Genomic DNA, 26,481 nt, shown 5'->3' with positions numbered 1-26,481 from the left:
GACAAGTTTGATAAAGTGATTGATTGGGGGCGCCCGACGAAAGCGGCAGTGGCATCGCAGGATGCAAGGATCCCGGCAACGAGCTTGGGGCGATCGGGATCGGAGATCGAGGTACGCCGGATGGAATTGGACTCTTTAAATTGTGGCCTTCAACCAGTTGTAACCATAATGACTGCGCTCGTGCGGAGACCACCCAGCAGTTATCGAGAGATGGCTATCCAGGCGATATTGTCCACGCAATCACGCGTCATGCAGGTGAGAGAGCACGCGAGAGAGAGAGAGAAGAAAGTGGTGACTGATTCGCGGGTTGGCAGATGTATAATGTGCCGGGTGTGGCGGAGGAGGCAGTGTCGACGATGCTTCTTGTGCGTGTCCAGGGCTGACCTTTGCTCGTTTCTTTCTCATGAATTATGCAGGGCCGGCTTGTGAATGGGAGGCTGGACGAGGTACCGCGTCACGTGGCGGAGGAAGGATATAGAGCCGCCACCGCGCAGACCAGTTCGCCGCCTGCCCTGCGCTCTCTCCTCCCCGACGCTGGCCGTGAGATGCTGCGAGTCGACTGCTACACGCTCTCGACGAATCCGCCGAACCCCAAGACGAGTTTCCGGCTGGGAGACTGGATGTGAGTGCCCCCCCATAGAGTTTAGCGCCACCTGCCCCCTATAGCGGTTTCGTCATGGCCCGATCATGTTCCACCTCTGACTCGATCGTGTCGTAGATGCCCTGCGCCGAACTGTGCCGCGCACAACTTTGGGTATGTCTGATATATATTCTCTTGTCTGATATATAGTCTCTCTCTCCCTTCTCTTCTTCCTTCCGCACACCCCCATGCTCACCGACCACTTTCCCTGCATGATTCTCCACAGGCGAAATCTCTCTTGCATTGGCTGTGGCTGTCCCAAGTCTTCACCCCAGCAGCATCAACAGCAACAGCAACCTCAACAGCTTTTTTATTCCTCACCCTCTGTCGCACCACGCCCCGCCGCCTCGCCCAGATTCGCCACCTCTACCACCCCGCCCTCCGCGACCTCTCCTATTCGTGCCGCTGGCCCCCCAAATTCCTATCTCCCTCAGCCACGCCCAATGGGATACCAACCTCACCTCTCTGGCCCACCTAAGACCGCCCACCCGCTTTTGACACCTTCAGGAAGGGCCTTTGCCGTCGGGGGCAGAGTACAGAATATTTCCACCGATCCTCTTTCTCCCTGCATCATGTATTGGCCCGACAATGAACCCTTTCCCGAGCAAGGGCAGATTCGGCCGGGTAATCTTGCCGGCGTGGCGGTATGTCTCTGACGTTTCAAATTTTCTTCCTCCCGTGCTCACACCCACGCACAGCAACCACCCATTCTCAACACCGGAAATAAAGGACCCATTTCTCATGTTAGTTGTCTATCATATGCTTTGCTGGTATTCTATTCTTACATTGGCCACTAGCAACCCGGTGATTGGATCTGTAAAAAGTGTAATTACCTCAATTGGAGACGACGAAAAGTCTGTCAGACTTGCTTACCTTGTAAGAACGTTCTTCTTTGGCGTATCATGTTTTTTTATTAAACTTGGTATTCCCAGATGCTGAAGGAAACGGAGATTCGATTTCTGCCGCGGTGCAAGCCGAGAGGATCGCACTTCTCACCTCCGTTCTGGCGCAGACAGAACTGTCTCAGAACCCAACCAGCCTCACTCCGTCCCCTCCTCGAGCCAATAGTCTCACTCCGCCTCTCCTCCGCCGACCCCAACCTGACGTGATCTCTGGCCCTTCACCTATGCCACAAGCTCCGGGTCGCACAATACACAAGTCGTATTCGCACAATCACTTGGGCGGCCAATTCGTGCAAAGTCCGCCCACGTCACCGCAATATATGGCATCAAGCCCTATTTACCAAACCTCTGGACATCGTCAGCCCTCGCCGCTTTACTCCACTGGGCCCAAGCGAACTCAGGGTCCTGGGTCTGATGGTCTCCAGCAACGCTGTACGCCACCCCCTCATTCTACCCGTTCGTCGCCGCTCGAGCAGAAGATCGAGACGCCAGCGCCCCTTCTCCCCTCGTTCCTCCAGGATATCGTACAGTCTCCCTCTTTGTCTCCTGCTTCGACCGCCACTACCGCCACCTCTTCCGACCTCCCATTTGATGACGAGTACGAAGAAGTGATGAACTCGCGACATACGTTCCCTCGCGTTCGAGGCGCGAGCGGGTCTTCTGATGGTCATTCGTCGTCTTCGTTGACGAGGGTTCCCAGTATCTGGAGGCTTGATGGAGAAGAAAGCAAGAGTTTGTTGGGCTTTTCCATGCCAATCGCTCAGGACGCAATCATAACCTCTCCTGGTGTGATTGGCTCTGGGAGAAGGGCTGCTCTCTCTACGACTGTCTAAGGAGTTAGATATTGCAAAGTTAATTAATGAGTTGAATTATGTCGACCTGGATATTTTGAATCGTCTTGGAAGTACGTCTCTCTCTTGATCTGTTGAGCTCGGTGACAACGTATTGATTGTTTCTTTTTATTAGGCATCGAAATGTGATGTAGTTGCAATTGTTTCTGTTTTATCAGTCTCCTTTTTTTTGGCACCGGGCGGTGAAGCGGTCTTCCCGTCCAATCGAATCTCAAAGTTACATTATTCTTCTGGGTTATCTGTTCCCATCCGGTACTATATCAATGTTGATGTCCTGCGCGGCCGCCTCGCAAAAAAATTCCGTCTTTCCCTTTTAGCTCTTGGAATCTCATGCCGATCATTTATCGCTCTCGTCTCGAAAAGCAATTGGCCACAATCATTTTATTTTCTCTCATTTTTTCCCCACCTCTCAGTCTCTCGTTTTGGCTATTTGTCGCATCCTCAAACCGTCAGCTTTGATCAAAAACTTGCCTCTTGCTTTCGGATCACTTGCTATTGCAAAAAGTCGTCATCTCACACTCCTTTATGCCAACGTCATCACCATCACCTCACCTTCACGACGCGTCCTCGGCGCTCCGAGCTGCCCGACTTTGAAACGCTCCACATCCTCGTCAATAGGGCGCCCCCCGTCATTCGAATATTTTTAATGTCAACGAGCTTTTGGGATGTAAACTGGGTTAATATTTCTTTTTTTGGAATCTCCTCTCTGGCTTCTATTTATCGCTATTGCTTTATTTTAACTTGTGATATGTTCTCTTCTTTTTTGGGGACGGTTTGTACCTCGTTCGATTCGTCTTTTTATTTTTGGGTGGGAGTGGAGAAAGAAAAGGTTTTTAGGCGGATTCGTGGACGTAGACTCGTTTTTTGGCGCCTTCTATTATTTTCGCTTTTCTTCAATTCATTTACTGTGTACCATTTTTTTGAGGATATCAAGCAACTCGATCAACGTTATCGACTTGTACTAGTTGAACGTTTTCCTTTTCCCCCTTTCGATGATGTATAGTATTATTAGTTAGGGAAGATTTTGTGTGTTGTTTATGTGCGCCTTTTTTTGCGTTTGCGTTTGCTCGGTTTTTCTTAGTGTTTTATTGTTGATGAATCTGTCCTGGTGATTAAGAAAATATATTTATTGGTGCTTTTGTTTAGAATTGTGGTTCTCGCTTCGATTTGGAAGGACAAGAGTTGGTCGTTCCACAGTTTAACCGTACTGTGTTGTCTGTCATCCTTCCGCTTCTTCGCGCGGCGGCTGTTTCATATGTTTGTATTCTCGGCGCCCGAGTGATTTTCTTAGTCATTTCAGCTTTGTCTTGTTCAATTGCGAACGATGGCGCGCTCGACGGCTTGTTTTTCTTTGTGCGTAAACTTGGCAAGCATTTTCTTGGAGTTGCTGTTTACGGCTAATCTTAATTTGGGAGGTTGTGTTCAATTTAGTATTTCAATGCGGCATCAGATGATATGATAGACTATATGATAGATGATTCACCGAGTATATATACTAGATCAAGTATAGATAGATACCTAAAGTAGTTATTTCCGCACTTCTTCTCTCAGAACGGAAACGCAACTCCGATCCCCAAGGGAAAAGTTCGATTTTTCAATGGGTAATTCAGATCGTGAACTGCGCAAACAATACAATTTAAAAAGTTTTTTTGGAGTCGAGTGTGCAAGTTCAAAGTTGATCGTTTTTGCCGAGAACACGTTTAATTCCTTTATTTGGGAAGGTTGCGGGTTTGAACTCTTATCAAGTATATTTTCTCTCTTCCGAACGGAACTTGAGCGCCTAGGCGCTGGCTTTTTCTTGCTTTAGGATTACTTACTTTGGGTGTATTGGGTTATTGTTTCTGGCACCTTATCTTTGTGGATCCTCCCGGGGATTTTTTGAGGCTCCACTTTGATCGAAAGTGAGATTTTTGGGCTTTTGTGGCTTTATTTGGGTAAAAAGGGAGATAGGTTGTTCCTTGTGCAATGTGCAATGTAACAGTTATGTGTGTGTATTTCTCGGTCATCGGCTGTCATCGGTCAGCGAATTAGTCTTGCCTCACCAAGCATTTTCGATTGAGGAAACATAGTATCGGTTACTTGTGGGCCGGTAAGCTAGAGAAACATGAGCAACTGTGGATGCAAGATAACTGCTGCCGAGCAGTAAGACTAATAAAATCTTTTACACGACTCAAGTTGGTTTTCCTTGCTGAAGCAAGGCAAGTTCATGCAGCTCTTCCAACCCGGTAGTTCATAATTCGGAAAGAGAGCCAATCAAGTACAAACATCATGCATCATAGGTCCGGCTTCCTAAGTTGAGCAATGAGCTTTTCGTCTTTCCGCTATCACGCGTCTGCGAATTTCTTTCTTCTTTCTTTTTGACATGAAGCCTCAATGGACAGACGTTGAGAAAGAAACTTGGTTCAGAAGGCGCGATGAGTATCAAATTGAAGAAGAAGCTGAAACCAAGGCTGGAAATACTATGTCGAGAGGATTTGAAGCAGTATCAGACTGTGCGGCCTTGCTTTTAGAGGAACGGACTTTGGGTGCCTCGGTTTGGAGACCTTTGTGACGATGATTTGCTCTTGGACAGAGTAAGGACCAATCATATATCTCTCTCTCTGTTTTCAAGCTTTATTTCATCACCGGGGTTTTGTCAGATATGTAAACCTCCGCTTTTCAGACGCGGTAGCCCCATTCTCTGGATTCCTCCACTGTCCCCACACTTTGACAATGGAGACAAAAGCCGCTTGCTTTGGAATTCCAAAAAAGTTAGGGACGCTCGTTCGATAGCTTCCTTTCAGTATTGCCGACAATATCAACTTGGTCATCTACATAATTCAAGTTATCAGTTCTACCAGGCCAAGGGATTAGCTGAAATCGAGTGATGTGACGATCATCTTTCCCAGAAATGGGTGGGTAAGAAACGATGGTCTTTGGTCGTGTGTTTTGACGACGAAGTCAAGGAATGGGTCTCTGCAATGCGTGGTGATTTCTGTAGAAATCTTGACCGGGAAACTTATCCGGGGGTTGAACCTTGATGACGATTGTGAAGGCTGCTGCGACGGACGCCCCGAAATCTTATGGAATCGAACAGCACTGCTTCTAGATTTATGCTTAAATTGAGTCTCGGTTATGCTTACGCTGCACAAGATTAGCTGCTCAAAAGGTCTCCAAAGTATCCTTGAATATCATCATCACGATTCGATCTGTGTGTACATTCGACTCGCGCTGCATGTACTCCGACTTCACATCTCATCCTGACAGGTGCGACCAGCAATGCGCCGTCCAAATCTGCTATCAGGGCTGTGGGTGGAAGCTCGGCCCAGAGAACAAATCCTTTGCATTCCATGCGAGGTCAGTAGCGAGTATGCGCAGGTCTTCTTCTCACCTTTTTTTTAGTAGCTCAACATATAATCACCAGCGCTCGAATACATATGCTGGGACCTCTTCTGTCGATAACCTTTCGAGCACCGAATTTATGAGTTTGAGCGAGAATGATGGCAACACCGCTCGCTCCCTCGTTCGAATACATATTTCAGGTATATCCACGGTATCTTATTAGGCTGCGGCTTGAAATCCACTGAATGCTCTCTGGCTCTGAGCTCCAAGTTTTCAGTCTTAACGGCCCCCGACATCGAGCTTCTTGTCTCAGCGCTACCTCATGTACATCCCACTCCTGCTAAGGTTACTATCACCTCACTTATCTTCGACGTCTATCGGCTTCTTGGATGCCGTTTACCCTGTTCGGAATACTTCCGTTGCTTGTCCCATAACCTTCTACACATCCCCACTTGTTTAAGTCTGGATTTAAATGTGTATCTATTCGAGGGGCGTCATCGCCGCTGTCTCGTCTCCGTCATGAATTTTGTTCTGACATACAATTTTGTACGACCATATATTCATTCTAGAATTATCTCTTACCATTTCCGGTACACTTAACTAATGTACATATCGTTCTTGGCTCACGCACAATTTCTTTTCTTTGCATCCTGCAATCCTGGATTGATTCTGTTCTTCATAGACTGCAGAAGGCCATTCTTCACCCTATCATGACACATCATTGTATTCAAATACGACAGGCCGCTAACGAAAATGAAACGCAGTAGAGAAAACAACACATCGGAACTATCTCACAGGGACACTAGTAGTAGGGACGGATCTGCTCCGGCGCATTACAACTCACTTAGGGCTCAGCACCTCTAAGCCCACCGTCGTCTCCCGGGAAGTAAGTGCCAAAAGTCTGTAGTTTGTGTTATTGAAGATATGATAAATCTGATTGAGTCAGCGTCCAAGGATAGCAAAAGATCAGTGGATCTGATAATCCAAAAATACTTTGTTTACATACTCATCATGATCAGTAAGTACCGGTACCCCTTATGAAAGGGCAACATATATTTTTCCCGTTTCAGGAAGATTCCCCGAATTCAACGCAAGCCGGCTTTCCCCGTTTGTTAAAAATGATTTTCCTTTTCCTTTATTCTCAATCCCGCACTATCTGCGAGACCAGGCGAGACCGCTCTGAGTCGGTGCCGCTCTCCATTTTATTTTATTATGGAATGAATCTTGGCGGGACTTTGGCTGCTAGCTTGCCTTTTGTTCTTAGAAATGGAGGAAGGATTGGCCAGACCTTTTACGAGTCTTTGAACTCTAAACTCTAAGACTCGTTCTTTTCTTTATGGGGCGGATCGGAGCGGTCCCAAATTCCTGCCAAGTGTAACAATGGTCTTTTGTCGAAGTCTTCACTGCGCGCATATTCAATAGCCGTATTCTTGATTTGCGATCTTGCGTTCCAATAACGTATTCGCGTTAGATAAAGTGACCAAAGTAAGTGCTATCTCTCTTCTTCTTTTATATGAGCTTCTTGGCACAAAACCGGGTCCTAGTCGGGTAAACAAACTTGGGAGGTAAAACCAGCAAATGCGGCTTACCCGTATGAGCCCGTATGACGGTAGATAAAAATAACATATTTCAGGCGGTTGGATATCATCGCTACCATTTGAATTGATATAGATCGACGTTTTTTGAAGATCGTAGCATACTTGACTTTCCTTATGCACTTAAAGTCAGATCGGATACTGGCCGTCTTTGTGGTGAAACCCTTCCTTCCCTTTGGCGGATGGCCTGCGTTATAGATGTTGCACTTTTTACGGCATTGATTTGCAGTGCAAGTCCAAAGTATGGACAATCAGAAAACAATTCAAATTGTCGTTCGGACAGTTGTATCAGTATCACACACGATGTATGGCAGATCGGTAAGCGTCCTGTGGAAAATTTACATCTGTCGCAAGACACGATATTGCGAGTTGACACAATTTCCATGTTCTTCTGATCCCTGTATCAACATTATACAATGATCGGTGATGTAAGGGAAGGGATCCGCCAATGACGACAAGACTTTTTGGTGGCAGGTACAATCAAAATTCCGATTTACTGGCGCATCTGGCCGAGTCGGAGTAGGTCGGAGTCCGGTTGTCTCTGCACACGACACGACAAGAATGAAAACCTTGTGAAAACCTCAGGCATCAGCACTAGACAAAATGACGAAACACTCGCGCCATTTGATTGCCGTTTGTTTCCAGTTTTTTTTGATCCGTATTTGTACTCTCTCACGGCACGCCAATCAAAAAGATATCGGTACTTCACTACATGAGCATCTGTGTGAACAACATTGATCAATATACAAAAACTGTTATATCAACGAAGTAGTGATGTTGAATAGCTCAAGTCAATGGTAAGTTATTTGGTTTCCATAATTTATCAATCCAAATTGCGATTATCATGATCTTGTAGTAGGTGCCAGCAACGACAGCGATTCTCAGGCGACAGCGATGCTCCAGGCCTTCTCGGTGACTGTATACCGGAAATAACTAATCAACAGAAGTCTAGTGATTCACCCGTGTACAACCTTATTGAGGTCTCCTGAAGTATAATCACTGCCCAATACTAACACGCTTTTTACGCTCGAAGCGCTCGCTCGGGACTCGAAAGCCGTGGACGCTTGGCCTGATGGCCATAACTTGTTATGTACCGTTGCCTAAAGGTCCTTCCGTTTCTATTGACCTTCTCCGAACCGCCGCTTGCGAAGTTTCTTATTTCATCAGGTTTTTCACAGATGCGACCTATGTATTAGTCGGCTGGGGTACCCCAGTTTGTGCGAGAAGCGCCATACAACCCTAGATGAGTATTTCCAATATATATTTTAATGATGGCCACCCTGGGTTGACCAACCCACTTCTTTTTGTCGGCAGTTGCTACGTCTTAGCGAAAAAGACCATCCTCCCCTATCATATCCTGGTAGCGCTCCAGGTCCATTGTGGTCTAACATCTTCCTGCGTACTTACCCCACTACACGCTTATATATCATCGGATGCAGATACTGAATGCCACGGGTAAGATATTGGATGATTTTGATGTGTCTCATGCAGGCTCAAGTCTAACTCACGGTCGTGTGTTAAGGAAGTGTTAAGGATCATACGGATTCAATAACATTCACTATCCATCATTTTGACTAGGAAGTTCGAGTGAAAATCCGCCCTGCAGTCTTCTAGGTACATTCCTCTCAGGCGCCTTTCAGATTCACCCGGACGGTTGTTGGGCAGCGAACACTAAAATGTAATTGGCTCCTCATCCCATATGATCGCGACCATAATCTCTATAGAACAAAAAGGAGAGAAGTAGTACTACTCTGCAACTATACAACACGACTACTTAGTCTACATTCAATCACGTCCATCTCGTCTAATGCTTCCATCTGATACAGGAGTCTTCGTGCTCCCAGTATCGTAATTTTTATTCAAATACAAATCCGCTGCACGCTTCCACGCATTCCATGGCTCCTGTCCCTCTACGTATCTTGATCCAGTCAACTGAAAAATCTTCTTCTCCGCATACCCCAAAAAAGCGAAAGACCACAGCACCAGCATCGAGGTGATCAAATTTGTAACTGAACGATTTTCATCGAGGATATGTACTGCTGGGCTATTGATATTTATGGTATCAAGCACGCATGTTCGTCGAAAACCTTGCAGTGTCTCTTGGAGAAACGAAGGTCTTGTGTAGTTTTCTGTGATGGGGGAAAATATGATTTTGAAGAGATCCGTCGAGGAGACATCAAAAAGTGCCTCAGTGTCTCTTCCAAATAGTAATGCATGCTCGGCGGATGGGCACGTGAAGACGATAGTGAAAAAACGGGGAGATAGATACGTGATTCTGAGTATGTCTGACCTGGCACCATTTTTTGGAGCTGAAATGTCTGTCGTGGATACATTCGGGTTGGACGAGATAAGTGATACTGAAATTCCGGTTTCGTAAACTCGACGAGTCACGAATTCAATGACCCTTCTACGAGCAAAGGATTCGAAATAAGTCTCCTCTTGCCATATCACGCCACCTCCTGGGACAGCTTCATGTGATGGATCTGACTGCTTCAGGTTATCCAAAGTACGAGGTTCTGGTCGTGCAAAAACGTCTAGACGCTTATTGAACTGCAAAATCCATGCTTGATAAAGTATACGTGGCATAACAGAAAATAACACCAGAGGTCGTTTTGCCAACATTCTGATGGCATTCCCAGTAGTGAGTGGTAAAGCGACGGTAGCTCGAAGGTAAGCGGCTAACTTAAGTTCGCCAACTGGTAACCTTTTAGATGGTGTCTCTTTGTTGCTCTCAGGGGCAGGGCCGGAATCGGGATCGGTGTAGAGGCGAATGTAGACTGCGGGAAGACTACCCGGCCCCTCGGAGAAGTCAACACATGGGGGATGTACAGGTGCTGCGACAGAAACGGTGTAGAAGCCTCTGCGGTCATTGAATGGTGAGACGTGGAACTGCCGCGGGAATGTCCATTGGTGATCATATCTGACATACAATTGTTCATAATGTGGTGTTAACTCGTTTTCTCACCCTGGCTTACCCCTTGGGTACGATGGGATCCTCGTTCTTGCCAACACGCAATAGGTGGATGTGACCTTCATTGAAGGTGTTGTGTATCTTTCAGGGAAAAGGCATATTAGTGTGGTCTTCCATATGCAGGGCGTGACAAGGCCTGACCTCTAAAACCACAGTCCATAATATACCGTCTTTATAGCAAAAGTAGACGGTCAGCGGGTTGATGCCTTCGAAACCAAGCACGCTTGGCATTGTCATCAACCACGCGTCTTGAAAGGTTTCATTATGCGGTAGCAAGCAATGCCTCCGTAGCTCAAGTTCCAATTTCCGGCGGATGGATGCAGAGCTAAGGGTATCTAGATAAGGCTTGGAGCGAAGACCAATAATACGGCCCCAGCGTCCTCCGTAGCCAAAGAGCCAGCCGGAGACAAGATCAAGATTGCCAGATTCGAGAGAATCTAAGCCCAAGAGGAAGGAAACAGTAGAATATCTGAATGCATGGGAGCTAGAGACGGGCAGGCCGCGGATATGAGTGACGCGGTTCTCAAGTATAAAACCATGTGTATGCTTGTGTCCTGTCATGACGGCAAGAGGCAAGAATTGATGATTGGTAGCATGGTGGGTTTAAGGAGGAAACTAAACATAATAACTTGGTAACTCTTCGCCAAATCACGTGCAGCTAGTTGACGCTGTTCAGTTCAGTGTTGAGCTTGCGCGACATGGAAACACCTTTGCCGAATCCTGACAAACTCAACCCGCTGAATGTGAACGAGAGCAGAGCAAAGCGCCTGGAGCGTCAACACGCGCGTATGCGCGATCGGGGAGGGTATGAGCATGACGCCGAGATCATTCAGAACTAATGATACTAACAAGTTATCCCGCATATTTACAGAATATTTCGTCCCGAAAATAACAATGGCCTGTTCGATCTATTGCGCAGCGCTACTCATCGCAAATCTCCTGCGAAAGGCAGAGGCCGTTCGAGAAGCCACTCAATATCACCTCTAAAGAAGAGTGCGACCTCGAATAACACCTCGAAACCTGCTGGGAGAAAAAAACCTGTGCGAGGGCCAGCAATCAATAAGAGCAATGCGAAACTAGGTCAGCCGTTGGTTCATTTGACACCGAAATTTATTTGTTGCTGATCCAATCCTATTACTGGCCACAGCTCCGCTCTCGGAGGTTGTTGAAGATGAAATTGGTGCGAGCAAATAATCTCCATTCCCCACAGCTTCTGACGAAGTCACTTAGGACTGCGAGCTAAAAATCCCAGAGGCAATGAGAAGGCCAATGAGGTCCAAGTCGACACAGAACAGCCTACGGCTAAGGCCAAGAAGCCTGCAGCTGCCAAGAAAACTACTACCAGGAAACCGCGACGGACAAAGAAACAATCGAGCCCCGCCGGCGAATTAGAAGATGACTGCACTAATAACAAGACTAGACAACCTAAACCCAAACCCAGAGGAAGGCGAAAAAAACAAGGTATTTGCTATCACTATATTCCGCAATAATATCTAATATCTTCACCGCCCCCCAGATGTGGATGGATGCGAGCCAGCAAATTCGAAAACCCCTCCACTCGGTCCGACGACAGCAGACAAACACATTTCTGATCCTTCAACTACGAATGACATCGTACCTGAAAAGCCGACAACAAATTCACGGTCTAAAAAACCTGCTTCCAAGACTCAACGTCCACTCGTAGGCGAGCCCGTGATCGCGTTTGAACCTAATGGTCCCGTCAACGAATCATTAAAGCCTCCTCCCAAAACAATCTCGAGAAAACGGAAAGTAGCGAATCTAGAAACCAATGATGAATCCCGACCGCAGAAAATCATCAAGCCAGATTCCAAATCTCAGAGGAGTAAGGCACCCAGTTCTGAATGCAAGGCTGGGCCCAACGAGCCTTCAGATGCCGACATCGCCTGCAAAGCACCGGAAGAGGTTCTTGCGAACAAACCCTGTAATACCTCCAAGGATCCCGAGTGTACCGTCAAATCAAAGTTTGATGAACAACTTGAATTAGTCAATTGTTCGGACAATTATACGGAAAGAACCGAATGTAAGCCGGCGTCGAAGACCACAACGAAACGTTCTCGTCTACCAACGGAGGCTGATGGAGAACCCGCAATGAACGTCAAGAAATCCGATATTATCCCACCAACAGACGTGTTCCAGTCAGAAGTTGCCATCCCTCAGAAACCGAAACCATCTCAATCCAGGTCAACAAAAAAGTCAGATGATACGAAGAGGTAAGTTTCATTTGTGTTCTGCGATATTTCCACAGCGTTCGTCTCGATTCGCTAATACGGATGTCTCAAAATTGTTTCTAGAAAACGAAGAAAAGAAAACATAGCCGCCGCTGGGAAGAAACCCAGAAGTGGCAAAGGTTCTAGCGTGAGTTCAGTGTACTTATCTTTTCCAGTGGAAAGGCTAATATTAAAATGCAAAGACCAAGAAGCAAGGATCTGGCCTTCCACCACATATTCGGCGGAAGCTCAAGGCTCAACGCCATGAAAAACACACTATGGATGATGAACCTGATCCAATAGATTTCCTATCTTAATTTCGCTATTAGTATTTACTCAATCTCCCCACGCATCATTCACAGACTATGCATTCTATCTCATGTTCACGCATTGCATTTTTCGTCCGACGATCGTATATCGTCATTTGCATGTACCATACCGCATTTCAAGATGTTTTCTCGATTCGTTTTGCACTTTTGTTCATGTACGTCTTTAAAACTGTATCAGGTCAATAATTCAAAACCCTCAACTTCGGAAGATCCACTTGTGACCCTGGCGGTTTATATCTTTCCTGCACTCAGATGACCTATTAAAGGAATAGAAATCGATAAGCTCTGCGGCTGCTACGTACGGAGGGTACAGCGGCTCCTAAGCAGATATTCAATTTGAATGTTCTGTGAAAAGTGTCAGTCGGAAAAAACTGATCTCATATAAGTACTCAGCGGTAGAAGGGCCTAGGTGGCTCAAAGCAAAGAGTATGTGCCTCTTGGCCGCCGAGCTCAAGCGGCTTCAAATTTTTAATCATTACAGTGATCTCATATCAATGAACAGAAGCGCTTTTCGTTCAAAATTGTTTCGACTAGAAGTACTACTGGAGCATGTAATATATGCAACTAATTGTAGAAGGAACAAAAATGACTGAAATTTTCTCAAGGCCTAGTCTTTTTAAACCGCTCCCCACCGTATTTGATAGTTTTCGGGTCCTGCTCGTCATACACGACCTTCCTCGTATCGTCGAGGTACCTGAGACTGAGCTGGGAGTGGAAAAACAGCCAGGCAATTTCCGGGCCGGATCCAGAAGTAGCTCACCTGCCAAATTGTTATCCTTCTTTACCTTCCGTTGCTCAACCGTTCAAGTTATGCTATGGAGAGGGACATAAAGCCTGAAGTGGTTGTCTCAATGGTCTGTACGTTCTATTTCCATATTTTCTCGTGCTTTCTCCTTCGATATAAGCACCGTCATCGCTGCCATCTTTTCCTTGGGAGAGCCGCCCAACGCTGAGGTTAATCGCCAGTTGCAGCAAGGAGCATATTACTACATCCAGAACTGTGCGACGGACAAGTATGCGATATCAGTCGGGCCTTTTGAGCCACTTGCGTTCGCCGACACGCCCAATAACGAAGCCATGGTAAGAATTAGGTGTTAGCCGTGGGCGGTCTCACCCACTCGCTATTCTTAGTGGTACATCTCCAGCGTCGGAACCGCCGACACTTATACTTTCCGTAGTATTCGTGGATGGTACGCGTATTCCAAAGGCAACAATGTAAGCGGTGACATACCTATTATCATCCCAGAGTCTAAACTAGGCCATCCCTATCATTGAAAACCCAAACAAGGTGAGCCACTGGGTCACAGACCTCAACCCTGAGAAGGCCTCTGTAAACATATCTTTGACTAATCACTATCCATCCATTCCTGATCACACCTCTTCAAAAGATTCGTGGTCCAGTCAATACAACTCTATATTGGAACGCTCGCACATCAACTGATAAGGTGCGTTGACAAAAATGACCAAGTCTACTCGGGCCATTGATCCCAACCTATTGGCGTAGGTTTATGCAGATCCCACTTCCACCGATTCTAGGGAGAGCTGGAGATTTATCCCGGTGAACTGAGGATAATGATGGTGAATGAAAGATGACTGATAGGCTTGTGTATGGTACCCCAGAGAGTTGTTCATTGATTTTTGCGTTGCGATGTATATCGAAATAACCATGTTCCTCGAAATAAATGGCTTGTTGCAGAGTCCAGGTTTGAGGTAGTACTGTCGCAATCTCGGATCTGTAACGTCGACTGAGCCAAAGGAAAAAATTTCCATATCACAATATTCCTTGAGGCGAGTGTTTGAATCAAACTGTGCGCGTTCCCATTCAATGATTAGTTTGCCAACTCTGCATGGAAGCCGAGTTGGTTCGAACTGCTTCTTGACAAGTGAAAACAATAAAATGGAGCAAATGAATTGATATATACGTTTTTTCCGACTATCATTGCATCGATAAGAGGTCGTCGCCCTCTTCATTAGTTCTACACCGGGGCCTACGAATTTATAACAACCGGTGTCTGAAGAAATGTCAAGAAGAGGATTTGCATCGGCTAGGCAGAAGAGACTTGGCAGTGTATTCAGAATATATTGACATCACCCTCGCAAAAAGAAATAAAAATATGAGGTATAAACTTAGGTGTAGACCGGGCCAGCATTAGTAACGAAGTACACGAATTACAACCGCCTACACGGAGATGAAAAAAATAGACATTACGCCCAGAATAAAAGAGAATTTAAACGAAAGTATATTAACGAGTCCAACCTGACGTAGAGTCATTGCTATACCCGGATTTAGACATCGGTCGATCTGAGTACTGTCTTCTGGGGGGTCCCCAGGAATCGGGTGGATCATGGTCATTGTCGTGGTAATCTTGGTTTTGCCTTCGCCTTTGAGCATAGGCGTTGGCAATGTTGCTGGCAGTTGATGACGATTCTGGGGGCGTGGGCGTGGCCACGGGCAATGTGTTTGACTTGGGATGGTCATCATGGCCATTGGGTTGATCATCGTACTCATCGACTCCGTCGTCGTCGTCATCACCGTCATCACCAACATCCATATCCATTGCTTCCTCGACTGTCATTTGTACTCCATCATCTTCATTATCCATTTTCTTGTTCCCTCCATCTTCGCTACCAGGCGTATGCGTGAGCGAAGAAGGTGTCTCGCCGTGTCCTCTGGATGATGATGAAGTTCTATGTTTGTTTAGTTTTCCGGACTTCTCGAGTTTCTGCATAAGTTTAACAAGGTAGTCTTTGCAATACTTGTTGATCTTGACCAATTTCTCTTCAGAGAGTGAGTCTAATCGATTTTCCTTATAGCTTGAGGATTTTTTCTCCTTCTCGGCGATAAGGTGAGTCAACTACACCAAGTCTTTCAGCATGTCAAACACGAGACTAACAAGAAACTCACTTCTTTCGCGTGTTTCTTGAAGTCTTCCTTTGCCAGCCCCTTCACGTACTTGCCCATGCTCTTCACAACGACTGCTCCGACTAGCTTGAGTAATCTTTTCTCCTTATTGACTTCCTTGTTAGCTTTCTCCTGTTGTGTCATCTTCTTGCGCTTCCTCTCCTTTTCCTTTTCTCTATCGACCTTCTTTTTCGCTGCCGCAAGTTCCTCCTTCGCTTGCCTCTCCTCCGCCTCTAAAGCCGCAGCCATTTCTTCCGCAGCTTTAGCTTCTGCAACAGATGTAATGATAGCTTGAATCTTCTGTTGTTCTGCAAGCCGACGACGGCGTTGCTCATCTGGGCTTAGATACGTTGGTACGACAATCTTTGAATTCTTTTCATTTTCGGCCTGTTTAGCGGCCTCGACACGGAGCCGAAGTTGTTGATAGACAGCTTGCTCTTCTTCCATCCTGGCACGTTTGATTTCTTGCTCGCGTCTGAAGAACTCATCCTCCTCTTCGCCTGTCTTAGGCTTTGATGGTTCGTCACCTCCTTCAACAGCCTAAAGAATAGACAGATACATCAGTTATCATTTTACTTTAATGAGAAAGCATACGCACCGTTATTAAGCGCTTAGGTATCCGATTATAGGTGGGTAATGTATTCCAATGATCAAGCAGCTTCAGAGCGCATTAGCAAAGTGAAATCTGACTTGCCAGAATGACATACCCTCTGAGCAATCTTCTTAATTTTCTCGTCCCCTAGCATGGCAAACTCTTCAACAGGTAAAAATATTTGCGAATCTTCCACTTTGTTTTTGTTCATTAGAGGCCACGTTTCCAGACATTGCAGCGCCTGAATGATGACGGTTCCATGTTCACTTCTCAATGCCACGCCATGAAAAATAGATACGCACCAATAAAATGATATCTGACTCTCCCTTATAGTCGTTGAGTACATTTGTCATGATGGAATATCCACGGAGTCGCATGAGTTGTCTCAGGGCGGCTTGGTCCTCCGTAATCTACGATGATCCAGTTCGCCTCTTATCATCTAGAAGGCTATATGAGACTTACTCGTATACGAGTCAGAATCTTAGACAACATCTTGCGACTCGTCGTTTGACGGATGGCTTGCACAACTTTAGGAATGTCTTTCTCGACGACTGGCTTTAACATTGGCTGCAAATATGCTCAGCCAAAGCACAGACATAATAATGAGGAAAGTTACCAGGAAATCTGGATCGTCGATCTTCTTGCCCCTCTTTTTCTTTGTGCCCTTGAGCTCTAGCAGCTCGTCCTCGTCAGTGATACCAAGAGCTACAAACTCCTTTGAGCACATTTGAAAGTATTCTGAATATCTGCACGGCTTACCATCGAGATACAGATCGTCCATTCCGGCAAACTCTGTCTGTGTTTTACCGCCAATATACCCCACGCAGTTGGCCTCTCCACAAAAACATGTCTGCGCTTGATGACTGTAGCGGTGATGAGACGTCAAAAAATAGTAAAATAATTCAATAACTCACCCGTATCGATCCACATTATAGTTAAATGTCAACTCTTCGTGCTTCTTGACTGTACGCTTGGCAAATATGCCCATGCGCACTTTGTCCCCAACCGTCCATTTAGCTACGTAACAATTTGGGTTACAGCTATGATTCGCAAATCGACCGATGCCGCCATTCTTTGTCGCGTCGATGAACTTTGGCCAAGAACAATGAGAGGCAATTGGAGGTTAGATGGAAAGCTTACTGACCTCGTCCTTCTGGAGCATCATGAAGTAGAAATGTCGTATTCCCTCTTGGCCGTACTCGCGCATGCGCTTCTTGAATGAGATTGGATTGACGACATCGCCAACATACTCGTAGATGAACGCATCCCTGAAACATGTCAAAGAGCGTAGGTCGGGGAATGACTCAGCACGTACTTGGGTAGATCTTCCTCAGCTCTGAGCCCATACCCTTTCTTCTCTGTTAGCACGATTTCAATGGGGGCGTATTCTTTGCGTTGGAGACTGGACGAAACTGAGTCAAATGGAAGTTTTCGAGCAATGTGAGAAAATCTCACCGTTGATTTTGACAATAATTCCGACATCGACAGTCTCCTGCGAGGCATTCAACTTGTGTCAGACGGTTTATGCAGTCGGAATATGGACCGCAGGCCATTCTTTCACTGTCGATTCCTGTAAAACAGAATTTGTGAGATTCAACGTGGCTCTATAGTGATATCTAAAAGCGAAGCCAGGACAGAAGCATCGTCCGGCACTAAGACTTGGATAATGACTACGAAACTAACCATGCTCATAGCTGCAATCGCAGGTCATACTCTCCATAAGTTCACGCGAGCGACCTAGCGTTTTGTACTGATAATTATTGTCAGGAATTTCGTTAAACGACTTCAGCGCTTCTTCACGCGCAACGGGGAGGTCACTAATGAGTTGCAGTACATGGGGCACATGCTTCTTTGGCTGTTTGGGGGGCGGTGTCGAGGACTTTGAGGTCGTTCCGTTAGTGGATTCAGCATCTAGAGCAGATTCTGGGGGAGGGGTAGGTGTAGGTGTGAGATTCGATTTCTGAACAACTTCGAGGGTTGGCGACTGAGATGGAGAGCCTGGCAGGAGGTCGTCGCGTTCTGGCTTGATATCGACATCCATGGACGAAATGCCGGGCACTGCAGGGGAATATAGGGTGGGCGGGGAGAGATCTTCTTCCTTGACCATGGTGGGCAGTGAGAAGAGGTTAGGAGCCGGGGACGACCTGGCTGCTATTGTTGGGTGCCAATTTCCGATAATGACCACACTCAGCAATGCTGGACTTGCTTTGTGCGCTGTTCGTACCCGCTGCCGACGTTGTTTAAAAATGACGAAGGAGAGTCCTCGTCAACATCCACGGGTGTCAGGGCTGGATTTTCCGGCCAGCCGATGCAATGGTGCGAGCAGCACGGAGATCACTAAAGACAGGCTTGAGGTTAGATACAGACCAGAGCTGGACAGAGACAAGGATACTTGCGTTGTTCGATAGTGATGAAACAAAGGAAACTCTCCAAAGCCCATCATGAATCCCACATCCAAAAAACGAAAACGAGGCCAAGAACAGCCCACAGTCACCATTTCTACGGCTTCCACCAGCTCACCGGGTCCGCTGCTGGGTCAGTGGTTTCGCCCGCGTTGCGTTGCTTGCTGACCGACAAATGTCCAGCTATCTACCCTGCAATCCAACCTCCTTCGTCAACCTCCTTCAAATCGTATAAGCTGAAAAAGCCTCGCTCAGACAGTGCTGACGACATTATCATAGCTGGAGAAACAGAGCAAGTGGAGTTTGTGACCAACGAGGAGGAGAGCAGAAAAGCTGCAGAGTTCGGTTGTCGGTGCGCTTTCTCCCTCCTCTTCCTGGATCACTCTTTTTTTAAAGGAGTACCCGTAGTTATATCGTTGCACTACACAATAAACGCACAGGGACAATATCACTTCTACCCTCCTCGAAATCACCTCAGATTCTCCAACGGACCGTCAAGGCGTTAAAATCTGCTCAGCCCTCTGATGCGCCCACCACTAGACAATACCAGCAAGCTCGCACCGCACTCGGCGAAACCTTTGGAACCAAAAAGGCCAAAGCCGCAATTCGTGCCCAGGAACGCAATAAAGTCGATGTTGGCGCCATGGAAGGCGTAATGGATTATGTTATGGAGGGCATTGACAAGGGTGCCCAAGGTCTAATGACCACAGGTCTGGTTCATATTTTATATTCCCTGCGATTGTCAAGGCTAACATCTGCTCTTCTGTGATCATTATCTATTAGAGGAAGCTAAAGAAGCTGCTGACACCAATAGGCTCATACCACCCTTTTCTACCTCTGCAACCGAACCGGAGGATATCTACCCCCTACACAAAATAATTCCCGAAACCGAATGGAAGGCTCTTTCACTCAGTGCATTTGATGATACTTCCTCTGACAAGGAACGGATTGCACTCTTGCCTCACTCCCGATCTAATTGGCTAAATGCCCACATGCATATCTGGGGCCGCCCAGATTCTGGAAAAGATCGTAAAAAGAACCTGTACAGTCTGGCTTGTCCTGTTCCCGATGAATTATCTGACCTGATATATCAGAAAACTATTGCTCTACATCTCAGCCTTATTTGCATTTCATAATGCCGCCGGCAAAAGAGACTTTAATGCCGATCAAACCCGCGAACGACTCGCTACATTGCCCAGTAACGTGGTTGATGGGCTATTTTCTCGCTTCACAGAGAAGGCAAGGGACTCCACCAGGTCAGCATTGTCCTATTACACTCACATTTAGGTGGTTCATGACGCCACGTTCCTACCTTCCGCTGACGGACCCACCATCAAACAGTTATCAGGCTACAAGCACTACAAAAACACTCCTTCTTACAAACTTGTTCGCCCTTTGTCTCAAAGTCGACAATTTTGCCACAAAGGTCGAAACTTTAAGTCATGATCTCAGCATGTCAAAAGATCAGTAAGTCCTTTTTTCAACGTTCTCTCCTACACATTTTTGAACTATCACATCTATCACCTTCCTTCAGAGTCAATCAGTTGTTCAAATCACTCGGTAATACAACTTCTCACCATCGCGACACTACCACTGACCCATTCCATTGCCTTACTCTCTTTTCTGTTTATTTCAGGCTGCAAAGTTTCTAAATTATCAGATCGAGAGCGAGCGCAATTGGGCTTGTCTGATTCTGGCGATTCAAAATTTGCCGTCCTTCGTGCTCCCGTAGCATTCCCTCAACTAAGGCAAAAACGACGAAACTAGGCCCCTGGGTATCTAGAGAGGAATTACCCTCTGAGGTGCAATCCTTGTCTTTAAAGAAGGCTCAGTCATGTAAATTAGCCGGACAAAAACATCACGAGCTTCCCTGGGTACTTCTCACGAAATCCTTCATTGACTAATATCGATAATTTAGAAGATAAAATTATATCTAATAATTCGATAATAACAAGCCCTCATTGAGTCAAAGGCAACTGAAATACACGAATGCGATATATCGTCAATTGGCACAAGAGTGGAATCGAGACACAATATAAGGTAAGGAGCTTTGGAGTTTGTTTACGCATCTGAATAAGGGATACATGATGCGGGTTTGAGTTCTTGAAAGAGGCCAGACACCTACAGCCAATACATCGACCCCTCTTACTACACAAGTTTAGTCCCGAAAGCCAAGGTTACCGTCTCCCTCCTAGTCCGCAATGAGGCATTGATCAAGAAAGATAAGGTGTTGCTGTATACTGGAGCAACATCTAATTAGAAAGTCTGCGATGAAAGGTGTGTAATTTTTCAGTAATCCTTTTCACACTCTGAGATCAAGGCTCATTGAACAACGACCTCCGGGACGTCACCAATGACCTCGTATAAGTCAATTAGAAGCAGTGATGCCCGGATGACTTTGACTTCGCCGGGAGGCGTCAGTTGACCAGAAAAAAGAAGACAGCTGCAGATGCTGTTGCGACAACTGGCGAGCTTTATCAATCGCAGAAAAAAAGATTCATTTTCAAACTTCAAGCCTTTTTCGTTAACGAATTTCTACAGCATTTTCCAACGAATCCTCCTATGGATGTTCGGTCCGATCCGCCTAAACATTGACAACGAGATGTCCTTCTCTTCGATCAAGTACCAACGGTTGTCCTTAGCTAGCCAAATAGCAGAAGCCGCTGTCGAAAACGAGTCTCCATTCGCCACTCCGCCTCTCCTCTCTGTCTCATTCTACGTACTAGTGTTCACCTTCACGACGTCGGAAATCCTTAAAGCTACGTGGACGAGATACTTCTATACTTCAATCCTATATTTTCTTTAGCTTCTATCTTTCCTCCCGGATTGATAGCTGTGATTTTAATCAGCCGGTAATTAAAACCTCACCACAAAATACCGAGCGGTCAGCGTAACCCTCGAATCATGATTTGACTCGGTGGTGGCCGTATTGTCCCACAAGCTCCGGTCATTTGGATAGGTCGTAGAGTGGACTTACACGTTTACTCCAAGCAGCGCTTGATTCCTACCTAAGTACCTTTAAGTTACCTCCATAAGGGACTCTGTGGATTTACACGATATCAAGGTTAGGGCCTATGCCGGCGGGCATCGGTGCGTAGAGACACACCTAAGTAAGCACATCATGAGTGGCTCAATATTTTCTTAACGTGGAAACCAAGTATGTGTTTCGGTTGGGATCAATGAAAGCTATTTCACAAACAATGAACGGAAACTGCCACATGACATTTATTGGGATCTCAAGCTTGATCGGTGAATAGGAGGACGTTTCGCGTAAATCTTGGGCCTGAGAATCTCATGACCGGCGCAAAAAATCCCGTTGGGACAATTGTGGAAGGTCGGAGGCTGGAAGGGCTGGTGGATGAATGTAGAACGTCGAGATAACGACATTTATTCCTTTTCCTACTATTTTCCGGAGCTTTGAGATAAACAACTCGGGCTGGAAAGTGCGCGCTACTTCCACGTTAAAGTCATCTAGAGATTCAGTATGATGATAGATCATCCTTCACAATCTGAAGCCCTGAGTATCGTCTCGCCCACGTTCACACACTGTTCAAAGCAATAAACCTCATGCATTCAACGCAGTATCACGCGTCACGTATCTACTTACGTCATATCTGACGATGAACATCAAAATGTTAAAGGCCGGTTCGCCCAACGTAGAATACAAAGTAGACAAAATTCTTCCCATTTGTATGATGGCATTCTATTCTAGATCTGCAATCTAACTGCATCACGCTCTTGTCCGAGAGGCCAACCTGTACCACAGATCGCCCCAAAGTTTTCGTTCCATTCATGGCGCAAAACGGAGATGAATGGAGTCTTATAATCGCAAATTGACATTTTCGTACAGGATGAAATTAAACCAAGAAGTAGAAGCTAAGATATCAATATGTCAAGAAACGGAAAGCCTTGAAGCTTTCCAAGCCATAGATAAGTAATTGTGATTCCCCCAGGGTTCTGCTACCGATTTTCATCTTCGGTCCGCAAGAACGGAAAATGGCGCGGGTAAATATGCTGCCTCCTGCAAATGAATCCGATTTAGTCATGAATGAGATAAAATTGAAAAAACATACACGAGGGACATGAAACAGCAGCACATCTGCTCACATTCGTGCACAAGTCTCGTTTCGATTCCGACAGTCATCGGGCAAGGCGTTGTCATGTCTTCTACGTCTCCCATCTCCAGGCTTCGTACTGGCGTCCTTGAAAACTGGACAATCATCCCTTTTGCTGAAGCACCATGTTTTGCACTCGGTACACCAAACTCGATGCAGGGCATCGTCAGCGGTGTATAGAGGATGGGCAGGCGGACGATCGTTGGGATGTCCACAACGGATGAGTGCATGTTGCATGGTAGTATGGTCGCAGTAGCAATTGAATGGTTCGTATGAGTAAGAAGCGTTGGGAGAAGGATTCATCTGTGGAAATAAGACGATGGTAGAAAGGACTCTAAGCAAGTGGTCGCTGGAGTGGAGGAACAAAAGAAAGTCTGTCCAGACGTGTGGCAATTTTTTAGCCCTTCTTGAGGGCATCCATTTATACCCGACTGGAATGGCGGATAATTTCCTTCTTCTCGTTCCCCTTTCCAGCTTCCATATTCGAGTTAAGATGTGCTTACGCGCAGTTTTCCGTCAGGGTTCCTGACGTAGGCATTTGCCAAGTGAGCGATCGTCCTCCGTTAGCCAATTTTGTTATAGAACACGCTAACGCGGATATTAAACGCAAGTCTTCCTGTAAGGTGCGGTCCAAATATCTATGTATAGATGTTTGGTTGGGCGGAGAATGCTAGGAGAGGAAGAAAGGGGCAAAAAGTGGAGGAACTATTACGCCGTCTTGCCACGGGTTGTTGGTATACGTATTGAGTCCGATACCTGTGAAAGTTTGTTCGGTTTCGTCGCTTGTAAGGTCAATCCAAAGCAGTCAAAAGGAGGGTTTTGGGCACATGTACAAGTGCTATCAGGTCTCGGAGATTCGACGTTGACGGGTTGGAGGAGAGATCCCAGATTCGCGAGTTCGCCGTGCCACATGGGCGAGTCTTCCGGCACAGGGAAGCCAATTGTTCTTCATTTTGCTTTCTCAGAGAACTTCAGGATGTCGTACGCAGTTTCGTGAACTGTGACAGATTTTGATGAAAGCTAACGTTGCCAGTCGACAGGTACCGCGCAACGAAAGATGCGGTCATGTAATGCGGAAGGTAATACCCCAGTGGCACTCGCGTCACCAACACACGATCTACATGCTTTGTGAGCGGGTGTCCATGGGAAGGGAATATTCCAGTTCGTGACACACAACATGGGGCAGGTTGTGTTGACTGCCACTTCACAGTAGACAACGATGGATGCGTTTCGAAGGTAAGGATGTTAGGATGGTGAAGAAGTCAGAGCCAAGGAAAAGAAGAAGCCGGAGATTGGCCTAGTTTACGGAGTGCGAACTTGTGACATGCACCAGAAATAAAACCCAGGGGTGGAATACGGCTCATTCGGCACAATGCCGGCATGCCTGCCGGTCTCGGCATGTCGAATTGCTATCTGTGATATCAGCCGTGAAGCTCGAAGCTTCTGTCAGAACAGACCACTAACTCACCTCCGTCCTTCATCCCCACCAGATTGGATGACTGGTTGACAACAAGACACGATGATCGGCGTTACCATAGGGCTTCTAACCCACAGCTAACCATTTTGAACCCGAAGCACGGAGTTCTTTACCATCGACCTGGACCAGCTCTAGCGCCATCCTAAGCGGAATGAATACAGTTCAAGTGAAAAGGATATACGTTGCTACATAACACGAGTTGGCATGAATATGTTCCTCTCGGTCGTGTCGTGTCGTAAGCGCGGTGTCACGGCTGTGGAAAACCAACTGATAATAAATCTTTTGGAGACGACGCTGATTATTAGACTCCTCGTATCCAGGTGAGACATCTCGAAGGTCAGACGCGTTCACTCATAGTCACGTCACTAGGCATAAACATGACCCGTTCGCTAGATCTTGACAAGATTCCTCACCAAGGGCTATTGAATTTATCAGTTCTTCATGGCTTAAACTTCTCACAAGTTCCATGATTGTAACACGCCTCCAGTGGACGAGGAACATCGTTGTCATCCGACCCATAAGTGTGGATCGGCAATCAAGTATACTTCACATGCGCGGCAGCACTTAGTGACCTCTCGCCACAGCCGCTCTCGTTGTATCATACGCTTTGACATATACCTCTCTCAGTTCTAAAGTCGTGAGCCTGGGAGCGCTACCTTTACAGCGACAAAGTTAAAGCCCGAAACTTCATGCCGTACGTTTCAAGGAGCTACCCAATTTAAGGTGTACAATACCTCACCAAGGGCTTATGATCGAAGGAGTCGGTAGCATAATCATTGCACTCCGCCACCTAGGCATACGCATGTAAGATATCTCCTGGATATCTCCGTCCTCCTTTTCATAAATGTGGTTCCCTGAAGTAGGAAAGTTCGTCGCCCCGAAAACTTATAAGCACCCTGGTTCATCGGGAGAACAGGCAACTCATCAGTTGACGTAATCCCGACTTATGAGGCAGGGGCTATTCTTAGCTGTTTTAACAGCACCCAGTCAGTAAAGGTCACCGGTACTTACATAGAAATATGAGAGGCCATGTCCTAAGCCCTGCAGGTACTGGATCCTTACCCTTACAGGTATACGGCAACCTCTGAAGATGAGCCACAAATTTACTGCAGGTTTGAAAAATCTACGACGGAGATTCCTATTATCTCATTACGCCACTCTATGGTATCAGAAGAACGATCAATCAAAATTATCAAAGTCCCAGGAAATTTTATGCCGATCATTTCATGAAAGTGAAGAATAGTTTGATAGAATACGATAGAGTTCCGAAATCCTTCTAACCAGTTCCAGACCATTTCAACCCCGACAATATTGGTAGTGGATCCTTTCTCTGAGTACAAAGGGGAGCACAACCCAGAGCACTGAATCATCTCAGGTCGATTCGACGCCATTGTCTCTAGGCTACTTGGAGAGATCTGTCGATTGGTAGAGTATAGATGGTAATATGAAATAAAGTCATCCGTAGTCCCTCAACTCCGTCACGATTGCCTCGCCATCATCTTCATCTTTATCTAAGGTTGTTTGTTCCTCTACGCAAGTCCGAAAGGTTTGAGTCGTCATTCTTGACATCGCCCTCGACAAATTTGGCTGAAATTCGCTGTGGTGTTCTCTAACATTGTGCGCAAGAGTTTGAGGATCACAGCTGATAGGAGATTCATACAGTAAAGTTATGGCTTGGGCATATTTGAACTCCGTTTCGTCTTGCAACCGGTAAACGCGGATATGAGGCAATATACATGACGTTTGACCCCTTGTTAAAAGCTTTAGGTCAGTAATCTACTAAAAGAAATATTTCTCAATTCCTTGTTCCGAGCCCCGCTCTCATTACATCCTAACTGGTGCAGTCTTTAAGATTCATCATCAGTCAATCTTTGTCCAAGCGTTTTCAAGCGAGTCGCTGGGATCAGAATCGCCATAGTTTAGGAAAACAACTCATAAAACATGAATGAAATTAAGTGTGGAGACTTTTATTGAAAGGGGCAGGAAGTTGGACGTGTAAAAGCCTCATTCTAAGTACTTATTACTTAGGAAAATGAGCTTTCCACGTTACACACGTCATGCGACGATCAGGCTACCGCAAGGGATCACCCACTTCGTTGATTTTACTGAACTCGGTGCAATAACCGAACCGTTAACTCCATCGTATTGCCTTTGCG

General features: G+C 46.2%; 5 protein-coding genes across 5 annotated transcripts; 3 read left to right on the top strand and 2 right to left on the bottom strand.

Annotated features, from left to right (window-relative positions):
• The first annotated feature begins 503 nt into the window (after nt 1-503).
• AGABI2DRAFT_195142 (hypothetical protein) lies at nt 504-3,070 on the top strand. The gene is made up of 7 exons (XM_006455708.1): nt 504-622; nt 719-754; nt 867-1,284; nt 1,339-1,383; nt 1,438-1,516; nt 1,573-2,446; nt 2,509-3,070. Exons 1-6 carry the CDS (start codon nt 546-548, stop codon nt 2,373-2,375), a joined length of 1,458 nt encoding a protein of 485 aa, XP_006455771.1. The 5' UTR covers nt 504-545; the 3' UTR covers nt 2,376-2,446; nt 2,509-3,070.
• Nucleotides 3,071-9,656: 6,586 nt separating this feature from the next.
• AGABI2DRAFT_227318 (hypothetical protein) lies at nt 9,657-10,846 on the bottom strand (the record flags this gene model as incomplete). Its single annotated transcript, XM_006455707.1, has 3 exons — nt 10,422-10,846; nt 10,285-10,361; nt 9,657-10,229 (listed from the first exon to the last, which is right to left on the bottom strand). Coding segments are annotated over exons 1-3 (1,068 nt in total), but the record flags the coding sequence as incomplete, so codon positions are not given.
• Nucleotides 10,847-10,978: 132 nt separating this feature from the next.
• On the top strand, nt 10,979-14,404 carry AGABI2DRAFT_121668 (hypothetical protein; the record flags this gene model as incomplete). The annotated part of the gene is made up of 10 exons (XM_006455706.1): nt 10,979-11,085; nt 11,152-11,360; nt 11,428-11,460; nt 11,511-11,741; nt 11,797-12,511; nt 13,743-13,917; nt 13,969-14,052; nt 14,096-14,167; nt 14,226-14,282; nt 14,342-14,404. 10 exons carry the CDS (start codon nt 10,979-10,981, stop codon nt 14,402-14,404), a joined length of 1,746 nt encoding a protein of 581 aa, XP_006455769.1.
• Nucleotides 14,405-15,080: 676 nt separating this feature from the next.
• Nucleotides 15,081-18,372, bottom strand: AGABI2DRAFT_76781 (hypothetical protein; the record flags this gene model as incomplete). The annotated part of the gene is made up of 14 exons (XM_006455705.1): nt 15,081-15,692; nt 15,743-15,886; nt 15,923-16,266; nt 16,334-16,397; nt 16,447-16,572; nt 16,634-16,741; nt 16,794-16,898; nt 16,948-17,036; nt 17,091-17,194; nt 17,246-17,421; nt 17,476-17,599; nt 17,647-17,733; nt 17,787-17,901; nt 18,015-18,372. The coding sequence occupies 14 exons, from the start codon at nt 18,370-18,372 to the stop codon at nt 15,081-15,083; spliced, it is 2,556 nt and encodes an 851-aa protein (XP_006455768.1).
• A 390-nt stretch (nt 18,373-18,762) lies between these two features.
• On the top strand, nt 18,763-20,698 carry AGABI2DRAFT_187943 (hypothetical protein). Its single transcript, XM_006455704.1, has 8 exons — nt 18,763-18,866; nt 18,917-19,085; nt 19,142-19,443; nt 19,517-19,775; nt 19,828-19,989; nt 20,075-20,200; nt 20,268-20,293; nt 20,370-20,698. Exons 1-8 carry the CDS (start codon nt 18,773-18,775, stop codon nt 20,498-20,500), a joined length of 1,269 nt encoding a protein of 422 aa, XP_006455767.1. The 5' UTR covers nt 18,763-18,772; the 3' UTR covers nt 20,501-20,698.
• Nucleotides 20,699-26,481: the final 5,783 nt, after the last annotated feature.

The sequence above is a fragment of the Agaricus bisporus genome, assembly GCF_000300575.1.
Source record: "Agaricus bisporus var. bisporus H97 unplaced genomic scaffold AGABI2scaffold_11, whole genome shotgun sequence".
Taxonomy (NCBI): Eukaryota; Fungi; Basidiomycota; class Agaricomycetes; order Agaricales; family Agaricaceae; genus Agaricus; species Agaricus bisporus.
This window is presented reverse-complemented; position numbering and strand designations above follow the sequence as displayed.